Source organism: Meriones unguiculatus, chromosome 3 (genome assembly GCF_030254825.1).
Source record: "Meriones unguiculatus strain TT.TT164.6M chromosome 3, Bangor_MerUng_6.1, whole genome shotgun sequence".
Lineage (NCBI taxonomy): Eukaryota > Metazoa > Chordata > Mammalia > Rodentia > Muridae > Meriones > Meriones unguiculatus.
Genome location: NC_083351.1, coordinates 89,437,510 through 89,460,170, shown reverse-complemented (window position 1 = coordinate 89,460,170; position 22,661 = coordinate 89,437,510). Strand labels below are relative to the sequence as shown.

The 22,661-nt window shown below is 45.3% G+C and overlaps 1 protein-coding gene across 26 annotated transcripts in view; it reads right to left on the bottom strand.

The window, feature by feature from the left end:
* Aopep (aminopeptidase O (putative)) overlaps positions 1–22,661 on the bottom strand; it is a 293,944-nt gene that overhangs the window by 79,052 nt on the left and 192,231 nt on the right. For 21 of the 26 annotated variants that reach the window (XR_009590799.1, XR_009590808.1, XR_009590801.1 and 18 more), the window contains 2 exons: positions 16,775–16,818; positions 6,328–6,388 (listed from right to left, as the gene is read on the bottom strand). Coding sequence is in view for 13 of the 26 variants with exons in the window: in XM_060380316.1 (XP_060236299.1) it covers positions 6,328–6,388; positions 16,775–16,818 (105 nt within the window). In the remaining 13 variants the exon portion in view is untranslated. Of the gene's footprint in view, positions 1–6,327; positions 6,389–16,774; positions 16,819–22,661 lie in introns of those variants that run through there. The other 5 variants (XR_009590807.1, XR_009590804.1, XR_009590805.1 and 2 more) reach the window with 1 other exon arrangement.

Genomic DNA, 22,661 nt, shown 5'->3' with positions numbered 1-22,661 from the left:
CTCAAGCAACTGTTACACCATCAAAAGCCTCTGGTGATGCCCTGCATTAAAGGCCCTGTGTGATCTGGTTGTGTCCCCTTGGCAGAGCCTGCTCTCCACAGACAACAAGCAGTCACACACTCGTTCCTAACAGAGTCTGGAAGGGAAAGACCCTGACTCTAAATCATTACTCAGTCACATCAACCGGTGGGTTCCATGACTAATTTTAAAGCAATTTATGCTTGCTTCTATCACTGGGGACAAACCACGGTATAAATGGTTTTTGGAGGGGCTGAAAAGGAGAACTACTGCAGCTCTAGCAGGGAAGGCGCTTGTCTCTGGAACCAGGTACTACCCCTTGTGCTTCAGTCCTGATTCTAACCCAGGCTTATCACAGACTTTGATTATCTCACACAACTCACATGGGCACATAAGTCCCCCTCCCACAGTGATCTTCCTGCTTTCCATCTCCAATCCATCTGTCCTTCAGAACCGGATCCCAGTGCCTCTGTAGCCTCTTTCCATCCATGGCAGAAGTGACCAACCACGAGCTCTCTAAGGCTAGCTTGGTGGGATGGCTTTCTGGTTTAGGCTGATTATGTATATACTTTCTCCTACTGAACTGCACTGCAACTTAAGGGAAACTCATCTTTTCCTTCACCCACAGACCCTCATGAAGAATATGACCTAGGCACAGAAAAGGCACTCGGGAGGGAAGGCTTATTTGTAAAACTCTTCCACCAGGCCTAGGGGTTGGCGATGTTCCTGCAGAAGCCTGGGCACAGGAAAGGCAGGGGGACAGGAGGGCTCATTTCAGCAAAGATGACACTTCTTTCCATTCTGTGGAGCCTTGTGTCAGAGTGGATCCCTGTGCATTTAACACCAGCTCCTGCCACTCTGCATTTAACACCAGCTCCTGCCACTCTGTGTCAGGAAGGCTCACAGTGGATCTTGCAGCAGTACACACTGCCAATGCCTGCACCTCTGCAACACGGAAAAGCAAACCCTTTTTTTTGTTCACTTTTTCTACCAAATATTACCAGACTTTCAAGTGTTTTGGACTAAGTAATCAGCATCATTTGGGACAAAAAACCCACCATACTCAGAGTGTATTCCTCTATGGGATTAAAATGCAATGCTGCTGCCTCAAGTGATCTTTATTGTGTTGAAGATTTCCTAGAATGGCTGCATAGGAGGAAGGTCCCATCAACAGTAAAATGAAATCACATGTGCAGGCTTTAATTCAGTGCAATGGGTGTCCTTACAAGGAGGAGATAGGGATGGAGACTAGAATGTGTGTACATGGCCCTGACACACACCCACATGCACACATTGGGGGTGTGCAAGCCAAGGAGAGAGGCCTCAGGAGAAGCCAACTCTGACGTCAAACATCAACTGTCAAAACTATAAGAAAATCACATTGCTGTTAAATCCTCCTTGTTGTAGACTTACTTACATAAAGACTAGCAAAAAAAAATTGAATACTAAACTATAAACAACAACAACAACAACAACAACAACAACAAAAAGGCTGAAAATGAGAAGGTGACTCTGCTGAGCAGTACAGCAATTTGAAGAAGCTGTGGAAAGAGCCAGGCACCTTGGTGTGTCGACAGCAAGTGGCTGCCAGGAGGCATGCTCTTTGCAGATGCTGCCTCCAGCAAGCCAGAGAGCTCAGTCACCAAACAGAGGCCTTACCCAGTGAACTTACCCAGAGGCCCAAGTGAACCCTGCCATGGGCACCTCCACTACTAACAAGAAACAAAGGCTCATAGCCTTTTCTTGATTGGCCATTAAGTGTAGAAGTTCTATAAATGCCGGGGGATTAAGTATTCCAGTGGCCTCAAGGATTAAGAGGAAAACACTGCATGGGCATAATACAAGAAGCCTACAAGTCTTCCTCCTGAGAAACCAGCTGGCATCTCTGCACAGAACACCCACTCTTGGCTACAAGAACATGCAACAGACCTGACCACCTTTTCTCAGTGCCGTAACTGCAGCATTTTCCCTCTAGAGCCTCAGTCTCCCCTTACTGGCTGTGTGACCTTTGGCAGCTTCTTGATGTTTGCTTGGAAGTGCCTTTTTCTCGAGATGGCAAGGTAACTTCTGTCCTCACACCTGGGATTCAGGGGCCAGTGCAGGATTCAGGTGGATCTCTGCCCATTCCCGGGACATATGATGCAGCTGGCCTGACAGCCATCTCACTGCCCTTTGACCTGCCCCTGCTTCCACTGACTCTACTACAGTCTTCTGAGAAGGAGCTTTGAGACGGATCTAAGGCTCATTTAAGTTAGTGTGAGGACATGTTCAGACCTGTGGGAACAGGTTGGCTAGGAGTTGAACCTGAGAGAAACAAAGCAGGGATTTGTTCCCTTGAGAGGCCTGCTGTGAACTCTGTAGGCCTGCAGCTCAGCTCTACACCTTGAGGTCAGCTGTGGAGAAGCAATGGCGCTGCACTAGCCAGCTCCACTTTGACTCAGGCTTCAGAGACTTACTGTAACTTCACTCAGGTCCACTCTGTGGACGACTAACAGCTTCAGAACAGGTCTGCTCACCAGGGCACACAGGCCAGGAGAGCAGTTCTCAAAAGCGCGTGTGCGCGTGCATGCGCGCGCGCGCGCACACACACACACACACACACACTCAGACACTCCCGCACTCATACACACACACTCATATACACATACAAACTCACACACTCATACACACATATACACTCACACACTCATACACAAACTCACATACTCATACACACACTCACACAAACAAAAATAAAAACAAATCTTTAAAAGAAATCAGGCAGAGAGTGGTATAAGCTGCCTCAAGCTTACTGACAACCTAGCAGGGCACACCGCTGCTCCAGGGACCTGCAGGTGCTCAGCTCACAGACTCTTGGGCAGGACTGAAAGCATCACTAGTAGGCCAGACAGCGTTTTCAGAACATGTCAATAAAAAGAGTTTCGCTGGGCATGGATTTGAACTGTGTTTGACCAATTGTCTACTGCACTAGTCCAGGCAAAATACAATAAGGAAATGGTGCAGGTTCTGGGGAATAGGGTCAGGATTGTGGATTTGCTTACAGAGGGACCTCAGGACTTGACAAGATCCAGAACAATCTCAGAACTAGCGGAGGCCTCCGAGGCTGTGTAGCCATCAAACCAATAACTGAGGGTTTGGATGGAAAAATGCTATCTCTAGTGCATCTGAACAGAAACGTCTTACTGAAGGCTGAAACGTGACTGTGTAGGTAAGATGGGCCTTAGGGCATACATGACAGGAAACAATCATGTATGCTGATCAAGTATGTGGGCAATGGTGCAATGGCAGCAGCAGCCTTCACACTGCCTGGGATATAACACACATGCAGACTATGATGGCTTTGTGTGCATACTAAGGGTATATATGTATACAAGGGCTGGTATCCTCATAGAGGTCTGGGAACCAATCCCCAGCGCACTAGGAGACAGTTGTATACTATTCCAACGTAGGGTTGAGGAGCTGACAAAATTTAGTTTGGCACCATTCATCAGGAAGCAGAAGTCATCAACACTTGCTCTTCAGCTTATATCAAAGGACAAAAGAAAGCAGGGAAGAAACACTGTCTAGAAATTAAGATCAAAGCTCTAATTTATTTTTAAAAGGTTGGACACCTGCTACATAGCTCAGGAAGCAGGCATGAGGTTCACAGTAGGCTGCCAGCAGGCCCCACAGTTCAGACTTAGCTTCTGGCTGGCCTTGATACTGGAGCTTACTGTTTTTATGAATGGGAGATAACACGTCCATCATGACCAGGGCCTGAGCGCCATCTCCTGTACCACAAAACCAAACAAAAAAGGTAGAGAAAAGATAGAATGTACACTTATAGGTTCTGAAAAGACATACAGCAAAGCATTCTCTTCAGATGCCAGACACAGTGGCACCCACCTGGAACTCCACCCAGCACTCTGCAGGTACCAAAAGGTGGGTAGGGAAACCTCAACTATGGGATATCCCAAGGCCAGCCCAGACTATGTGAGACCCTGCCTCAAAGACCACAGGAGGGGAGGAGTCACCTCTGGGTCATTTTCATTTTCTTATTTACAAGGATTTTATTTCCTAAAACTAGTATGCAATGTTTTTACAGAAAAATTGTCATAAAAGGCAACAAGACTGAGGACATAGTTAATTTCAGTCTTTGCAAGGTCAAAGGTTACAGAGCTGAGGTATTCTTAAAGAGGTTGGATCCAATTCATCTGTCTCTGAGAGTCTTGTGCCTACTTCAGCTGCTCCTGAAGCCATGTCCACTTACTTTCTTTTTATGGTTTCTATCCAGCACAGCTTTCATTAAGGAACGTTAAGGCAGACCTTTCTGAGAAGACAAAAAGCCTCTGTAGCCTTGGGATGGAAACTTCTTAAGGGAACACTAGTCCCTGTCATCAGGGACTTTGGTTGCTTGAGGATAGAAATTCTATAGAGAACAAAGAGCAGAGAGCCTGTTGATGCTGTGCTGTCACTGCAGGGCAAGCATGCTAGTAATTTTATATTATAATGATGGACAAAGAACAAGGTGCCCCATTCACCACGTGTTCCTGCCACCACAGGGTCTCAGGCCCTGCCAAGCAAAAAGAAACTTCCAAGGAGTGTGAAAGGGGCTGAGAGCAAGTAGATCACCAATAGACACATAAATAACCAGAGACCTGGGGTGGGGTGGAAGGGTAGAGTGGGGGTTGAGAGATGCTATGTGATCACTCACCAGCCGGAATTTATGTCCTAAATCAGGCTTGCTTCTGTCTGCTGCTGCTGTTTTTACCAAACAGATAGGCACTCAGGGAAATGCCAGTTGGGCCATAAAGGTAAGCGGTAGCTGTTGGGCCTCACTGCACCTGGTTTCATCAGTTCATGGTAGAAAGCCTTGTCTATGCGAAAGCCATCACTAGTGCATACAGATTTTGGAAGAAAAGGCTCAGTTCAGAGACAAATCTCTCCCTTTCTTACTCCTTTCCCTAGTTTGTATGAGGCAATCTCCCCTGCTGGCACTCAGAGGCGGGTCAGGCCAGCCTCATACTCCAAATGCCAGCCTGCTTCTGGGCACGCGATGCTCAGGTTTGGGACTTTCTTTTTCTTCCCTCCTGGCTAGCTGGTGCAAATAACGGTCCTGTTCCAGAACAGGGAGTTGGTGAGTGGCTGAGCTTCCAACTCTTCCCAGCTTTCAGCCACACACCAAGAATGCCTGGGAGCCATCTACAGCTTGGCTTAGACCCACCAAGCAAACTCTGCAGAGACTGCTAGAAATGCCCCCACCTAAAATATTGCAGGGTGAGGCTGTTTTTCTGAGTCATCTTCGGAAGCCACCTTCTACGAAACCACAGGCTCTCACAACATACCTGACTTTAAAGTGTTGTCTTCCAGGCTCCACATAGCCTCACCTCATCTTTTTTGTTTAGTTTTTAATTTCTTTTATGGTTCCCAGAGGGACTGAGCCAAATAAGTAACTTTGAGTGGCTGGCATGCATTTCTGAACTAAAGGCCAAGTGTCTCCAGTGAGCTGATATTGGCTGGTAGTAACATTTCCCCTTGTTTGAACACCCTCTGCTGCATTTCATGGGTCACAGACACTCACTGACACTCCAGACAGTCCCAAGCAGAGGATCACATATCCAGCCACAAAACAAGAAATAGGCAGGCTGCTTGCCTGAACACAGGACCAAGTTCTTCATTGCCACAGGGGGTCTGTCCACAGCCACCAAGACCTACTACAACAGTAAATCCCAGCCCTGGGGCTAGAGAGGAACCTGGATTATCTAATAGATTCCAGAAGCATGTACCTAGAAGATAAGCAGGGATACAAGGCTCTAGGCCAGTGGACCCATGGGGCTGGTAAAGATTTCTCTCTCACAGCATACCCATGACTTGAAAGACAGAAGAAAACTGAGTTCAGGTCCCCAAGACAAAGCAATGACTGACTGGGAGGAGAAGCCTGCCTGATGTGTGGCCCTTAACTATAATAGGGAGGAATCTGAAAGGCAGGTTGGAATGAAAACAAGTGCCATGGTCAGGTAAAAGCTGAGGTAAACCAGATCACCTGTTTGACACATCCAAGCCAGATGCTTAACCTACTACAGGTATTAAACTGTTGCATGGAGACTCCACCCAAAATACACAACATGCTTTGAATGGCATCACTTAACATACAATATAGTGGCCACTGTCACATCTGCCCACATCCCAAAGGTGCTCAAGCCAGTGGCTGCTGGAAACCAGCATTTTCCTGACAGCATTACTTTTATAGACATATTAAAAACACCACTGTCATGGCTGAGAGGCTAGTAACAAGCTTTACTCTGTTCCCAAAACAGTTATCCCAGGTACCTTAGGTATTCCGGAACACTCAAGCCAGTCATGGGTGATGTTCTCAACAGTCAGGCCGAACCTTCAGAAAAACAAACAAACAAACAAACAATACAAACAAACAAACAAACAAAAAACCAGAAACCTAATGGTTAAAAAACACTTCAGAGCACATACAACCAAGGATGGCTAAGAACTCAGGCAGAGGAGGTGCTCTCTTGAAAAACAGCACTGCCCCACCAGCTGGGGGTGTGGGAAGGAACTCACTACATATCAGGGTGATCTCTCCAGGAAACAGCAGTGTCTGCATATGGAAACTGAAGAGTCACAGGCACATAGCAACAGGTGATTTTAATGCTGTGAGGTAAACTTTAGGGGATCAAGGAGTGTTCCCAGAAAACTGGGAGCTGGCAAGGCAAGTGAGGCTTCAACAACAGCTAGCATGGCAGCGAGTCTGTGAGATGGACAGTAACAACGGGCTGCAAGAACAGGGTACACTGGGATCGGCCCCTGTCTGTTTTCTAGGCAGGCCCACATCAAACCCCCTCTCCATGCAGTAATAGGAATGCTTGTTACATTGGCTGAAATGCTTTTGCTTTCTTGCCCTGCTGACTTCACTGGTCTGTAAAATAATTAACTATCTGGAATACTAAGAGCTGGTGGTCTTCCTTCATCAATGCAGTTTACAGCAAACCCACCTCCTTTTATCCCCTTCCAGACAATTCTCGCTCATGCCCACTCTCTGCTCCCTGGTCCTTAGCCAGGGAGAAGGCAGCCTGTTTCCTTGGGAACCCCATAACTCCCTGTCCCCCACTTGATCACAGTGTCTAGCATGTTTGGGACTGAATTATTTGGTTGCATCACTTTTACAATATCCTTGAAGGATGAAGGGCTTCCTCTAGCAGCCAATCCCAGCACTCACCACGGTCCCTGGTAGGAAACTGATTTCTATGGAGATGTTTTTATTTGAATAAATGAAAACACATTTCTAGGAGATTTCTATTCTGCAGGTAAAGCCTTGGCTAGTCAAGCCTGATGGCCAGAGTTCCACCCTAAAATCCATACAAGAAGCTGGATGTGGCACACCATCTGTAATTCTAGCACTGCTATCAGGAGAAGGGAAGTAGAGACAGAACAACTGCCTCAAAATTTGTGGGCCAGCTAGCAGAAAACAAGAGCAACTCTGCCTTAGCAGGGTACACTTGAGGACAGACTCTCCAGAGTTGTCATCTGGCAATGATGGGCAGGTATATGAGCACATACATGCACAGAATAAATGTAAACAACTCCCTGCTACAGTTTCTCTATTGACAACAGAAGTTGTTGAAATATGCAGTATAACCACAATGTTGAGGTACTCTAAGGCTAGGACCACCAGGTAGAAGATGAGGAGAGAACCTAAGACAGAGGAACTACCTCTTCAGGCCAACCTGGTCCCCACAGTCAGTGGAATTTCTGGCCATGCCTCATAAGAAAGCTAAGTAAATTTTGCACTCAGAAATATACATGATGGGAGGAGTCTGATCCTCAGAGCACCTTCAAGAGGACCAGTGTCTTCCCTTGAGCTTGGGAGAAGGCCTGGAAACACCCTCAGTGGACTTGGCTGACCACATAGAACTAGAAGGTTGGGTCTGACTGCCCACTCAGGAAAAACATCACAGAAGATCTCAGGACAGGGCTGGAAGCTAGTATACAGACAACAGGCCCCAGGGCTCAAAGCCCTGGGCTGCTCAGGATGAGGACAGGAGACGGAACCCTCTACCAAATGAACTATGTCCTGGCTAAGGTGGGGCCAGACTGCCTTTGTTTCAAACAAGAGTAGGCATTCAGCTGAGTCATCTCACTTCCTATATAAGTAGAAGTCAGTCTTATCTTCCAGCCTCACACATTTCAAGGGATGATGATGATAACAACAACAACATTTTCTTGGATGCAGGTAGAAAGTGTTGTTCACTGGCTTAATTTCTAGCCAGACTCCTATGACTGACACTCTGGCATTATCTTAGTGACGTTACAAAACCAAAGCCAGAGGCACTTCTAGGCTCATCATGCTGCACTGACCATGTAGGAAAGTAGGTCCATAGCATATGGGGAGAGATAGCACTCAGAATGCTTAGAAGTAGCAATGGCTGGTCAAAAGGCTTGGGCACAGTGGATGTATCCAAGAGCACACAGGGTCTGGGATTAAATGTCCTGAAAAGGCAATATCTGAGGAGTGACTTAATTGCCATTTCTGAGTGATTTTTAAAAAGATGGGAAACAGTTATTGGGCATCAGCACAGAAAAGCAAATCTAGGACACAAACATCATTTCCTTTGTTGAATTTCACTGCAAGACCCTTCTTTCAGGAGCACGGTGAAGCTGGAGAGTGAAGACTAAGAAACAGGTTTGGGCATGGTCTCAAGTCCTCAGGTGAGAGGGCTAAAGGTCAGGCAAACATCTGTATGAGGCAAGCATCTGGTGGAGCTTCCATGCTCAGGTTAGTGGGGAGCTGAGGTGAAAAAATTCCAGGGGTTGACTGTCTGTGAGGAACAGATGACAGGTGCTTCAGAGAATGCCAACAGCCTGTAGGATGTACATCTATGATATGGGAGACCATCTCCTGGCACAGGGAGAAAAAAATTAGTAGTGGATACTAAGACACTTAGAAGAGACTCTGAAAAGAGGCACCACTTGAGCATGTAGCTGGGGAAGCTGCAATGTTTTGCATGCTCGAACAGGACCTCTGGAAATAAAGAAAGACACAGAGTGAGAAGACCCAAGTGCCTGTCCCACAGGCTCAAGGCATAGATGAGGCTTGGCCCAGCCAGTAGCACCACAATGGGGTGAGAAGAGACCATTGCTACAAAACAAGGAAGAGGCTGGAGGCTGGAGGCTGGGAGGCCATGTGGCAGGCTGCTGATCTTTGGGGATGTGTGCATGAGGGTGCACATGCACTTACTTTGGAGATAGGGTCTAGTTGTGTAGCACAGGCTGGCTTCAAACTCAAGCTCCTTCTACCTCAGCTCCCGAGTAGGTATGCTACCACCTGCACGCCAAGGATGCAGAGTGCTGGGGAAGGATACGGAAGGCAGAGAGATTGAGGGTGGACTCTGGACATTTCACCGAAAGCATGTGGCCACTACTGTGCCCATCTATGGCTAACTCTGCAGGTTTGCTCACTGGCAAAGAGTTAAGCAGATACTGTGGCTATATTCAGTATCTGCACACAAACTCTATGGCACTAAAACAGAAAACAAACAAAAACATCAGTAAACATGGCCAAGTGAAGGCACAGAAGTAGCAGCTGCCATCTATGTTCTCACCATGTAAGAACAGTACAGAAAAGCATTCACCTAAACCTTAGAGAAACAGCACAAAGCTGTTACTATACACTGTGCAGAGTTGAAGTCCTGAGAGGTTGGGAAACCATGTGAGGTCACAGGGATGGTACATGAAGAGTTGGGGTTGAAATTTATGAAGCTCCGCCTTCTTTCCCATGCTGAATTACCCTTCTTTCTCATGACTCACTTTCTGCAATGGTATAGACACTCCAAATGATGCAGAGCCTGTCACCCGTGCTCAAGACAGCCTTTCCTGCTTGATAACACCTCTGACGCTGAGAGTGGCCTGCTTCCTGCTGTGTCTGCACTGCTTGTCATCTCTCCAATTTTAGTTCTGAAGACATGAAGAGGGCCTTCTAGGGCAGAGAAGTGAGGTCAGGAGAACTCCGTAGGCTACATTCAGAAGCAAAAACTATTCTCTGTTAAGTGAGAGGAACTTGAATTTTCAGACTACTTCTCTCCAAAGATTGGAAACACCTCATAACCACACTCACTTTGTTCTTTGCAGTAGCTGTGTGAAGTGGATGGTGACTTTGTTTGAGCAGGTGTTGAGTCTACAACCTAGGCAGACTCTGGTAAAAGTGCTGTTAGTACAGACATCACACTGCACTAAGCCTCTCTAGGGAACTGGGGAATAAGACCGTAAGACGATAATGCATTAATACCTACTCCCAGAAAGCGAGAGAGCCACCACATGAAGATGATTCATTTTTCTGGGAAGAAATGGACATGTTTTTAGAGCAGTGGGGGTACCAATGCAGGTTTTGCTGTCCTTATCATTACTGCAGATATGGTGCAGCATAGATTAAGTGAACAGCTGTCTGTCACAATCAGAACTACAATGTCTAGGCCAGTGCTGTGTGTTTTCCCTTTGGAGGCTGCGTGGCTTAAACAATCACAGCACATAAGCAGAGGCATTTCCATGTAGCCTGGACCCAGGACACACAGGAAATGACCATTCTGTCTGTCTCATCACTATTGAAATTGATTTTATCCAGATAGCTGACAGGACACAGACCCAAGGCTGCATGTTCTTCATATCTGTACTAGGGCATTCACTCTTCACAGCCAATGGCTGAGACCTGGAACGAGGAGCATCAGGCAGTGCTGCCCACTGGCTGCCCGCTTCTGTGCACCACATTTAACATGGCAGCGTGGAGTTTTTGTGGGCTATCTTGAGACCCTTTGGGCTGAAAATGTGGTCAGAACTAGTTAATACAGAAGGGAATAGGACATGCTCATCTCCCTGACAGGACACTGCTCTGAAAAAAAAGCGTGTGTTTAGAGATTAGAAAGTAAAGAAGTTAAAAGTGGTCTTTCCATGATGTGGAAGTGAACAGAAACAAGCAGACTTGAGGGAAGCAGTCGGCACACACCTGGCCGTGCTTGCTGTTGACTTCTGAGCTGCTGTGGTAAGAACAAGGCAGCGATTATCAACTCTATCAGTACATGCGCCTATCAGCTTGCTGGTGATTGAGTGCGATGCTGTTATCATTCTTGGCTCCTACCTTCAGCCTCCTGGGATTCTAACATTCATATTCGGCTGCTCCCTCCACAGCCCAGCAGAGAGCCCCCTCAAATGCCACATGAAGCAAATGTGGGCCTCAACAACTTTGAAAGTATAGGTACTAGATATAGAAAAGGATCAGAGTTTGAGATGGAAGCGCCCTTGTCCTAGAATACAATTTAAACATCAATAGATTATGCTTTTCAACCCCTTCCCTACATGTGGAAACAAACCATGTGTCTCAGAGCTTTCCAGGCTGTTGCTCATTTTGCTGACCAGAACAAGGCATTTGTGCTCAGATAGACAGGGAAGACTGCTGATGAGGCAGGGCAAATGAGTACTCCCTGCTCCGTGGGGGAGAAAGCAGGGGGTTTAAACAAACAGATGAACATGCACATACAAACACCATAATTGTTGGGCAAGATTAATCAGTAGCTGTGGCTGACACCAGAACCTGAGGGTCAAGGCTGATGTACCAGCTATTACCTGAGGGAGAAGAGGTATGGTGGACATAGATTTTTGGCAATGAGAGGATGGTGCCATGGGTCCCTCTGGATGGCCTTCTGAACACTTTACCTTGTCCCTATCTCCTTCCCCTCCATACTGACTCCAGGGACAAGCAGGTGCCCATTGTACTTCAGAATGTAGCTCACTGGACAAGAAAGAAAACCCAGGCTCACATCTGATTCCTTCACAACTCGCCCATTTGTAACTGGGGCACCTCTTAAACAACCCACAGCTCTGTTCATTGCTTCAAAGACCATGCCACTGTACCCATCACTGAAACAATTCCAGTTCTTAAGACCAATTGACTCAAATACTCTAGTGTTCTTTAATGGTTCTCCTGGCTTACTAGATCTCCCAGCTTCTAGTCCTTCCATTCCCCTTCACTACCCCCACAGCGCCTCACCAGAGACGCTTCACAAGGCTGCAGTAGGTTCTGCCTTCAGGTCTCTCTTCAGGTTGAGGGCTGATGAGTCTGCTGTCTATGCCCCCAGGACCCAGAACCTTACCTTCATACAGATTCTAATGTTTTGTGCTGGTGATTATAATGACCCATGATTTTGGTAGTTGACTAGGATCTCTTTGAAGGCTGGCATTAGATTTATTCTTCCCTGTCTCCCATAGTCCAGACTGCTACAGAAGATGATGCACAGAGAATGTTAGTAAATCGAGGTAAGACAAAAGCACAGAGGCAGCACTAGCCACTCAGTGTGATTGCCAGAGCCTTGCCCTCTCAGCATGGCTCAAGTGCCTAACAGATGCACCAAAGGATCCATTTGCAACTGGGGCCAAAGATTAGAGGCTCCAGGGGGTAGATGTGCAGTCTTTGGAGGCCTACATAAAATTAGTACAATATGCTGCATAGGTAATACAGCAAACCAGCTGTTTGAATATGAATGCAAACTAGATTTTGAGATTAGTTAGCAGGCAAGATGTTGTTGAAGTTTGAAAATGTACTCCAATATACTTGGTGAAGTAGGTTTGCTGTAGGCAAAAGATCACTTTAACATTTAAGGAGAATTCTTAATGAGACTTAAGCCTGCTAGGCAAAGCATGATCCCACTGGGAAAGGTGCCCATCAAAGGGATGCAGTGGGTGGCTGGCAGCCACACAGGGCATGGATACTGTGCTAATCTCCACAACTGCAACAAAAGTCTCTTTGTGGGCCCAGTGTGTCGCCTCAGTAAATATCCACAACAATAAAATCCAGGTCTACAGAGCCAGAGGGCTCAGGGCATCCAAATGAACTCCATACTGCACCATAGAGATTAAAAGTAAGACAGACCTCCAACTAAAGTGTACTGTACTGCCTCAGAAATAACTGCTGTGTTTCTGCCCTAAGAACTTTGTCCTGAAGGAATGCAGTCAGTATTCAGAAGAGACATTTATAACCAACAGAAGAGACCATACACCACATCTATAAATTAATTTCTTCCCTCTCTCCCTCCCTCCTCCCCTATTTATCTCTGCTCTAAGTCCTAAAGAAGGGACTCTTACTTTATCAGAGTCCCAGGGCCATGTATAAAACAAATGAAAATTACTGGCACAACAGTAAAGCAGACAGGCACATGCCTAGCATGTGTGAGGCTGTACTGAGCGGGGAAAGGGGGAAATGTGAATTCCTTTTAGATTTACTTCTGAATGATAAATTTGCCACATCTGATATCATTTTTGCAGAATAATTGCCACCAGTGCTGGCTAGTTTTATGTCAATGTGACAGAAGCTGGAGTCATCTGAGAAGAGGAAACTTCAATTAAGAAACTGCTTCCATGAGATTGGACTGCAGGTGTCTTAGTCTGAATTCCTATTGTTGTGAGAAAACCCCATGACTAAAAAGCAAGTTGAGGAGGGAAGGGTTTACTTGGCTTACTCTTGCACGTGGCTGTTCATCATAAAAGAAAGTCAGGACAGGAACTCAAACAGAGCAGGGACCTGGAAGCAGGACCTGATGCAGAGCCCGTGTGTGTGTGTGAGGGTGCTGCTTACTGGCTTGCTTTCCCTGGCTTACTCAGCCTGCTTTCTTATAGAACCCAGGACCACCAGCCCAGGGATGGCACCACCCAGCATGGCTTAGGTCTCCTTCATTGATCACTACTTGAGAAAATGTTTTATAGCTGTATCTCATTTAGGCATTTCCTTAACCGAGGTTCCTTCCTCTCTGATGACTCTAGCTTGTGTCAAGTTGACACACAAAACCATCCAGTAATAGCAGGCAACCAGATAAGGCATGTAAGGCATTTTCTTAGTGACTGATGGGGGAGGACCCAGTGCACTGTGGATGGTGTCACCCCAGGGCTGGTGAGCCCGAGTGGTTCTACTAAAAAGCAGTCTGAGCAAGCACTCCTCTGTGGCCTCTTCACCAGCTCCTGCCCTGTTTGAGTTCCTGCCCTGACTTCCTTCAATGATGAACGGCAATGTGGAGGTATAAGTCAAATAAAATCCTTTCTTTCCCCAGTTGCTTTGGTCATAGTGCTTCATCATAGCAATGATAACTCCAAGACAATATGTCTGCTTAAAAACAAAAACAAAAACAAACAAACAAAAACAACCATGATGCTAAATCTGAAAAGATGTAAGGCCGTCCACACAAAGCTGTTCCTTAGTGTGGCCTCCTGAAAGCTCAGTCTTGCTCAGTCACTGAAGCTGTAGGCCAGGCTGGTGAATGAACACAGAAGGGCAGGAATCAATGAATCTATCAAGTCATTTATACATGAACTGGCTTGAGGTTTCTGCTTTATTAAACAAGAATAGCTTTTGTTCAATAGAATGACTTCATGGGTAAAGGTGCTTTCTGTGTAAGCCCGATGATATAAGTTCAATCCCTAGAGTTTATGCTAAAGGTGGATGGAGAGAATACACTCACAAAGCTGCTCTCTGGCTACATATGCACCTTGCTGTATGCACACACCCAGAAATAAGCCAGGGCTTAGTCCAGTGTCAGAGTGCTTGGTCAACAGGTGTGAGCCCTGTACTGGAAAGAAAGACTACAACAGAACCAGCAGCTTCCAGCTGCTGAGAGAAGAGGGGAGTTTGAGAGGTTTCTATAAGGTAGTCCAGGGGAAATCCAAAATGTAGCCTCCATATTCTCAGAGCATGTCATCTTCTTTACCTAGCCTGGTGGCATATGTGTCACCCTTGATAGTTTATACCTATCAGACAGGCCCATCAACATGCCGGTTTTGCAGGAATCTCAGAAAAAAAAAAAGTTGTCCAAGAAGTCCCCCTTTAATGTCTGAATGTCAGTTTTGCTATCAGAAATTATGCTTTTGGGCATTTTCGTCTAGGAGTTAAGATAGGGCCTCAGAGGAATCTGCATCTGCAACAGAGCCTTTGGCTTACTCTAAAAGCCATGGGAGTGTCCTTCCTTTACAGGAAGCTTGCTGTGAGCATGGAGATGAAATCACAGGCTGTAGCCAGTTTCTGTGGGCTCCCTCATACACTATGGGAAGCACTATTTAACTTCTAAAACCTCAGCTTCCCCAACTCTGGAGCCAGACTGCCACATAGGGTTCCAAGGTACAGACTGGTGACTGTCTTCTTGGTCAAACAGGGATAAAAAGATCATATGCCAAAAAGTGCTGTTCACCCAGGCTGCTGTTCAGTTGGGTGAGTGCTTGCCTTTAATTCTTGGCATCACATAAATTAGTAGTGGTGACACACACATCTGTAATCCCAGTGCTTAAGAGGCAGAGGCAGGAGGTTCAGAAGTTCAAGGCCAGCCTCACTTACATATCGAGTTTGAGCCTAGTCCGCCATATATGAGAGTGTCCCTAAGTGAGAGTGTCATCCAAGGACTGAGTGCCATCATAATCCATGTTGTTTTCTACTATCCTTCCAGACGGTGATTATGAGAGCATTAAAGTCAGGGCTGCTGCAGCACATAGAGTCTGTGTGCAGTGTTGTGCAAAGGAATTGGTTGTGTTTGAATGAACACAGTAACCATTTACTGAGCACCTAGTTTAAACACAGTTATCAGCTTTTTAACACTTACTAAAATACTGTCTACAGGTTTTAAAATTAAAAGGTATGATGGTTAGTTTTAATTATAAACTCAACACGGCCTAGAATCACTTAGGGAGACACTCTCAATGAGTAAATGTCTAAATCAGGTTGGCCTGTGGGTGTGACTACAGGAGACTGTCTTGACTGCCTTGATTGATGTGGGACAACCTGGTCTGAAAGTGAGAGCAGCATTACCTGGTTTTGGGTCCTCAGCTGGGTAGAAAAGGCTAGCTGGATATTAAGCATCATTCTCTCTGCCCTTGACTGTGAGTGAGGTGTGACTGGCTGCTTGAAGCTCCTGCTGTCTTGACTTTGCCACATGATAGATTATAACCCAGAATTGTGAGCTAAAATAAATCCACTCTCCCAAGTCGCCTTTTGTTGGGTGTTTTGTCAGAGTAATGATTAGGAAAGAGGGCAGCAAAGCTAGCCACCCTCCCGGCTCTTACTGAGCCTCTCTGACTCAGTTAAAGTGTGTCCTCCATAAAACCACATTGACTGGAGCCACCCTACCCTGTTTGTCTCTGTTATTTACCTACTTATTTCTGCCTTCCACCTTCCCGATGGTGAGTGCTCTCTGTCACGAACAACTCCACATTTGGCTAAGGCTGAGGATCTGGCTTGCTTCTATGTATGTGGACCTATCTGCATTGCCCCCGTGGCACGCCTGGGTTGGCTACCCAGAGGCTATTTAAGCTGTGGGCTGGCTTTCCCCGGGGTCCGAGGATTGTTCAATGTTCCTGAATAAACTGCATTGAAAAAAAAAAAAAAAAAAAAAAAAAAAAAAAGAAATAGGTGGTCTAGGGTAGCTGCCCCAGGCCTTCTCACGACAGGCAAGCACTCTATTACTGAGCCCTCCCCAGCCCTCTCCCCAATTCTTAGCCACTGTAGCTGAAGCCTCAGAGTGCCCTCAGCTGGCTTCTTGCTCTGCATCTTTGGGCCTGGCCTGTGCATGCTGCCCTACCCCCAAACTATGTTCTCATCTAGCTGTGACTCTAGCAGCTGCACTAGGTTCCTTTATGCAGAGAGGGAATCTCAACTATCAAGGGTGTAACAACAGGTCAAACAATGGTAGGATCATTTCAACATTAAAAGTGAAATGGGGCTCTTAAGTCCTATGCTGATCCTTACCTTTTGTCTTCTGAAATGCTTTCCAACAGCATTTGAAGGAATTCCTGAAATAAGAAGAAAGCATTAAGGCTATCTACCAGTAAATAATTGCCCAACTGTGCCAGCAACCAGGCATCAACTGCTCAATGTACTTAGGGTTTGATAGTAAAAGAATTGCCCCTTCACTTTCCCAAGCCCTCCTCGTCCTGAGGTCTTCCTCAGGCTGGACTGAGCAACTTCAACTCCTATAGGCCCAAACCTAATTGGCAACAGACCTGTAGTGCTCCAAAAAGAAGCCAAACTCAATACGACAAAAACCAGCTGAGGGACAGAGACAGCCTGAGCCAGGAAGTCATAGTTCCTTCTCTTCCACTGTGTCCATGTGGTCACAGGACATCTCGGGTGTTTGCATGAAAGTAGCAAGTCATGACTTATGCCTTTCCCCAAGTCACTTTCTTTTATTGTGAAGACTTTCAAATAAAAAGCAATTAACCACCCTATTCTAATTACTATACTAACCTGCCTTGCCATAGTCATCTTTCATGCCTTCTGAACTACTAAAAAATCCCAAATATCATGTTATCATAAATGCTTTTGTAAACTTCTCTAAGATAAAAGGACTCTATCAAGAATAACCGCAATATCATTGACCTACAAGTTCAAATATGAATGCTCATTTGTATTTAGCTTATACTTTTATTGTGGCCACCTTTTCAAGTCAACTAATTCTGTGATCATCACTGGGTCTTAACTAGTGTTATCAGATATAGGATCTTCAGTTAAACTGGGAGGATAAATACACTAAAAATGGTTGTTTATTTAAAGGTAATACTTAATGGGGTAACTGTGGACTCCAGTGTCAGCTTCTCACCATCTGAATAGCAGATGGGTTGGATGACACAAAAGGAGAAAAAAGCAAGCACCAAGTATAACATTCTTGCTATCTGATGATATTAAACAACACATAGGATCTATATCTGGAGGGATTTATACTTGTTTTTACCTTTTGATTTTTTTTAAAGCACAGAATCTTTTGTTATGTTAACAGTACATAATTTTCTTTTAATGAAGTAATGAGTACAATGTGTGTGTGTGTGTGTGTGTGTGTGTGTGTGTGTGTGTTTGTAAGCTTATACAGTCATTTTTAGTTTTGAGATAGCCCATCCAGCCTCCTAGTGCCTGGGACAGCATAGAGATGTGAGCCACAACACCTGGCTATCCTTGAAGATTTAATGAAGAGAAAATAAACTACTAGGACAGACATGATGACACATGACTGCGACCCTAGTACTCAGGAGGCTGAGGCAGGAGGATCAATTAGAAATTGAGGTCAGCCATGTGAATCCCTATTTTTAAAAGAAGCACAGTACTCACATATAAAATTCACAAAAACAAATACATTAAAAAAATTAAAAGGTGGTCTTCAGATGAGAGTCCAGGTGAGCACACACCATCAGGGAAGGGATGGGAGGAGCAGCCCAGAACAAGCTTTGTGACACAGGGGATGTGACTGCAGATGGCAAGTGGCCTGCACAGCAGTGAGCATGGCAAGTGCTCCTCTTCCATCATCACACTGAGACTAACATCACTGAGGAGCAAAGCCAGCCAGCACCACTCTGTGGGCCTATGGGTGGGCTACCTTTCCTGAGGTGAAGGTTCCTCAATAAAAGCTAATGAAAGATTTCTCTCACATCATTGTGACTAAAATCCCTGACACAGACATGAAAAGGAGGAGAGGCTTATTTGGCTAGTAATTTCTGAGCTTATTCTGACATGGTAGATGGAGAGGCTCCCACAGTGGTGGCTGTTCTTATGCTACTGAGGAGGAGGCAGGAAGCAGGGGCTGGAGCCAGAATCCATATGGTATGCAAAGCCCATTCCTGCCAGGAGCCTACTTCTAATGGCCATGCCCTAAAGCCTAAACATTGCCATCACATGGAGACCAAGTGTTCAAAAACAAAAAACTGAGAATGGATGCAGAGAAATGGTGTTGGAGGTGGCAGCTCAGATAGTTCAGTGCCTCACAAATGTACCTACAGAGGACATACAAAAAAACCTGCTCAAGAAAAAGAATACTAGTACTTAGAAAATGAGGAATTACATCCCTTGAGGTTCTTTTGTGAGAGGGGAGGGTTGTACACTTGTGCATGTGGAGACCAGGAGACAGCCTGGGGTGCCATTCTTCAGCAGGGTCCACTTCTGCTGAGAGTACGTCCCTCACTTGGCCTCGTATTATCTACTAGGCTAGGCTGGCTGGTCAGCAATCTCCCAGAACCGCCTCCTCCCGCTGAGTCCTGGGATGATTACAGGACATGCCAACACACCTGGCTTTAAAAATGGATTCTGGGGACAGGCACAGCAAGCACTTTACACCCACTGAGTCTTGGATTGAGGGTCTGAAAGTCATTGTTTTTATTATTTTAAAAATTACTAGGACTAGTCAGGCACGGTGACGCACACCTATAATCCCAGCACTCAGGGAGGCAGAGGCAAGCAGATTGCTGTGAGTTCAGGCCAGCCTGGCCTACAAAGCAAGTCCAGGACATCCAAAGCAACACAGAGAAACCCTGTCTCAAAAAAGTAAAAGATATTACTGGGACGAAGGAAATAAATAGGTTAGTAATAGTGTATTCACCTATTATTAAAAAAAACATTTTGTAAACTGTTGCATTAGTAATTTATTTATCATGATCTAATTAATAGATCTTTTGTAAGTCACTATATTAGTGAATCATTAACTTATTGACAAGATTTTGATTCTTAAAAATCCAAGAACTATAATTATATAATTGTAACTCTAAATATAACTTTTTATTAATTTCACCCCATTATGTGTGTATATTACCTACAAACTTATCTCCTATTGTTCTAGTAATTTTTGCTTAATTATGCGGGGTGAGGGGAAATAACATTAACTTAATAGCAAGGGGGAAGAATTTAATTGTTTGAGAAGCAGGAAATTCAGAGTTAACCTTAATTCTACCCTTTCACATTTTCAGGCTGAGCTGGTTATAAGCACAAGAATCTGGAATTCTGGGTAGACACAGGGTAATCAACACCGCCCCTGTGAAAACCTCTTCCTCCTTTATTACTGTAAGAATGGTGTCCTGCCTCCTAGTAGGTTGCCATTCTGGAGCTTCTGCCAATTCCTGGCTCCAATCTAAGCTTGCAGCTAGCTGAAGGCTGCAACCACTGCCAAAGATCATACAGACAAAACATACTGGGCATCTCCAAGATGTCCCCTAAGACTTGCAATGTGCTTCCTATGCTCTGTGCTCTACCCCATTTGAGACACTTGTTTCTCACCTGAAGTCTCTAAAGCATCTATGACCAGAACTGACTCAGTTGGTTCCTCTTCCTCCTTTTAGAGATCCAAATCTAACCACATGGCACTAGCTTTTCTGCTTCCTCTTGTAGACATAGGACAGTAGTCCTTCCCAAGTCACTGTCTGCTGAGACAGAAGGAAGTATGCCCTCGGGAAGCTGTCTTTCCTCACTATCTCCTCTGCTCCATTCTGAGTTCTGAGGAGGAAGTTAGACATTATAGTTGGGCAAGGGGGGTCCCTGACAATAGCAGGGGTCCCAATGGGACTAAGATGTAAGCCTGCAGGGGAGGGTCACTGGGATCCTGGAAAGAGACAATAGGAGGGGCTGGCAAACTAGCAAATGCTGAGATACTGAACAGCAGGAGTCCAAAGGATGATGGGACAAAGCTGAGCAAAAGGGTGAAAAAAAAAAAAACAAAAAACAAAACAACACAGTTCACACAATTCATATAAATTATGTTAATAATAATAAAAGCAAAAGCATGCTTCCAAATAGGGATAGAGAGACAGCCTCTTGGCATGAACTTCAAAGGGAGAAACCAGGGAAAGAACATATTGGATCACTTCTAGCTGGCACACTGCACCTTCCCAACTCTCAGGCTTAGAAGTTGGGGTGCAAGTGAATTTCCCAAATCCCACAAATTCTCAAGAACCTATATATTTGGAAAGAGATGGGGATTTACCTTTCCTCTTTCCCAGCTATGGAGTGCCTGGAGACATGCACAAATGTAAGAAATAAGCCACCAAGGACCACCATCTGTGAACAACTGCAGAGGTGCCCAGGTGCCATTCTGATCTGAAGAAGCAATGGACAGATTACACGTACACTGGTCATGAGGGGCAGTTAGCAGCACTTTAAGAATAGGGTAGGCAAAGTCTTCCAACAAATGCTGCATGCAACTGCTGCCGCTCTACACCCACCGCACCTGTCAGACTATACAGGGGTTGGAAAACAAGCCTATGGGGAGTTGGGAAGGAAACCAGAGATAACACTCCAGCACACATGAGAATAAATCAAAGGCCAGGGCTGGGCTATCTAGGCTTAGAGTAAGGCCACCATGAAAACGCGCACACCCACATGAGCTGAGGAGCAGAGAGAGCTAAAAGATAAAGAACTCAGTCTTGAAGAAAACATAACCAAGAAGCAGAGGACAATCTTTTTACAAGTGTTTTACACTAAGAAAAAAAAAAAAACAATTGGAAACAATGATAAAAAAATGAGAACAAAAAATTCAGCAAAATGAAAGGCTAAAGATGACAGAAATATAAAGTGAAAAGAAAAAAGACTCTAATTCTAGGAAAGGAAACTAAGGATCAGGATGACACATTTCAAGAACATTGATTTTTTAAAAAGCAAACAAAGTACAGTAAGGAAATGGCACCAAGTGCTGACAGCGCAGTTTGGTTGCTGAGTGCTTGCTTAATGTGGACCCATAACCAAGTGTAGTGATGCATGCCTGCAATTACAGTCCTTGTGAGGTGGAGGCAGACCGGGAGTTCAAGGTTGTCACAGACACATTACAAATTTGAGGACAGCCTGGCCCAAGACTGTTTCAAAAGAAAAAGAAAAAGAAAAAAAAAGGGGGGGAGAGAGTACTATTTAATAATAAAGAGATGCTTGAAAGAAAAACAGGCTAAAGCGATTATCTCATATGTATGCACAACAGACAAAGAAGTTATAACAGGGTGGCTTCAACCTGGAAACTCAGCATCTTACAAGGGGAAAAGAATGTGACCACAGCTGTAGTTAAAGGCAAGCATGGTGATGCAGGCCTGTTAGTTATTGTACTGAGGAGGCTGAGGCAGGAGGATCACCAATTCAAAGCCAGGCTAACTACAAAGCAAGATCCTTGTCTCGAAACACACACACACATACACACACACACACACACACACACACACACACACAAGCAAGCCAAAAGATACTTAAAACAACTGTACTGAAGAACAGAATCCAAGACTAAAAAGTACAGTGTTTTCCAGAGAGAAGATATGATGCAGTGAGGTGGCTCAGCAGAAGAGGCTTGCTGCCAAGCCTTAGGAACCAAGCTTAATACATGGTAGAAGACAGAACAGACTCCTATAACAGGCCTCTGAACTCCACATTTGTACCAAAGCATGCTCCCTCTCCTTCTCCCATTCCTTCTCCCTCCCTCCCTCTGTCTGTCTGTCTCTCTGCCTCTCTCTCTCTCTCCTCTTATAAAGAACCATGCATACCCACTCATTTTTTTTAGTTATCACTGAGTTCAAGATAAAGCTTTCTAGGGCCAGAGAGATGGCTCAGAGGTTAAGAGCACTGACTTCTTAGAAAGAACCCAGGTTCAATTCCCAGCACCCACATGTTTGTTCACAGCCATCTGTAACTCCAGTTCCAGGGAACCTGACACCCTCACACAGACATACATGGAGGCCAAGCACCAGTACACATAAAATAGAAATAAATAAAATTTAAAAAGTATAAAGACTTCTTCTGCCACCTAAGTGATGTAAACAGGCCACTTCCAAAGGTTGCACAGTGGAGATTAATGCTAGAAGGCAGATGAGCAATGTCTATCAAGTTCTGAGGAATGACTATGTGGCCC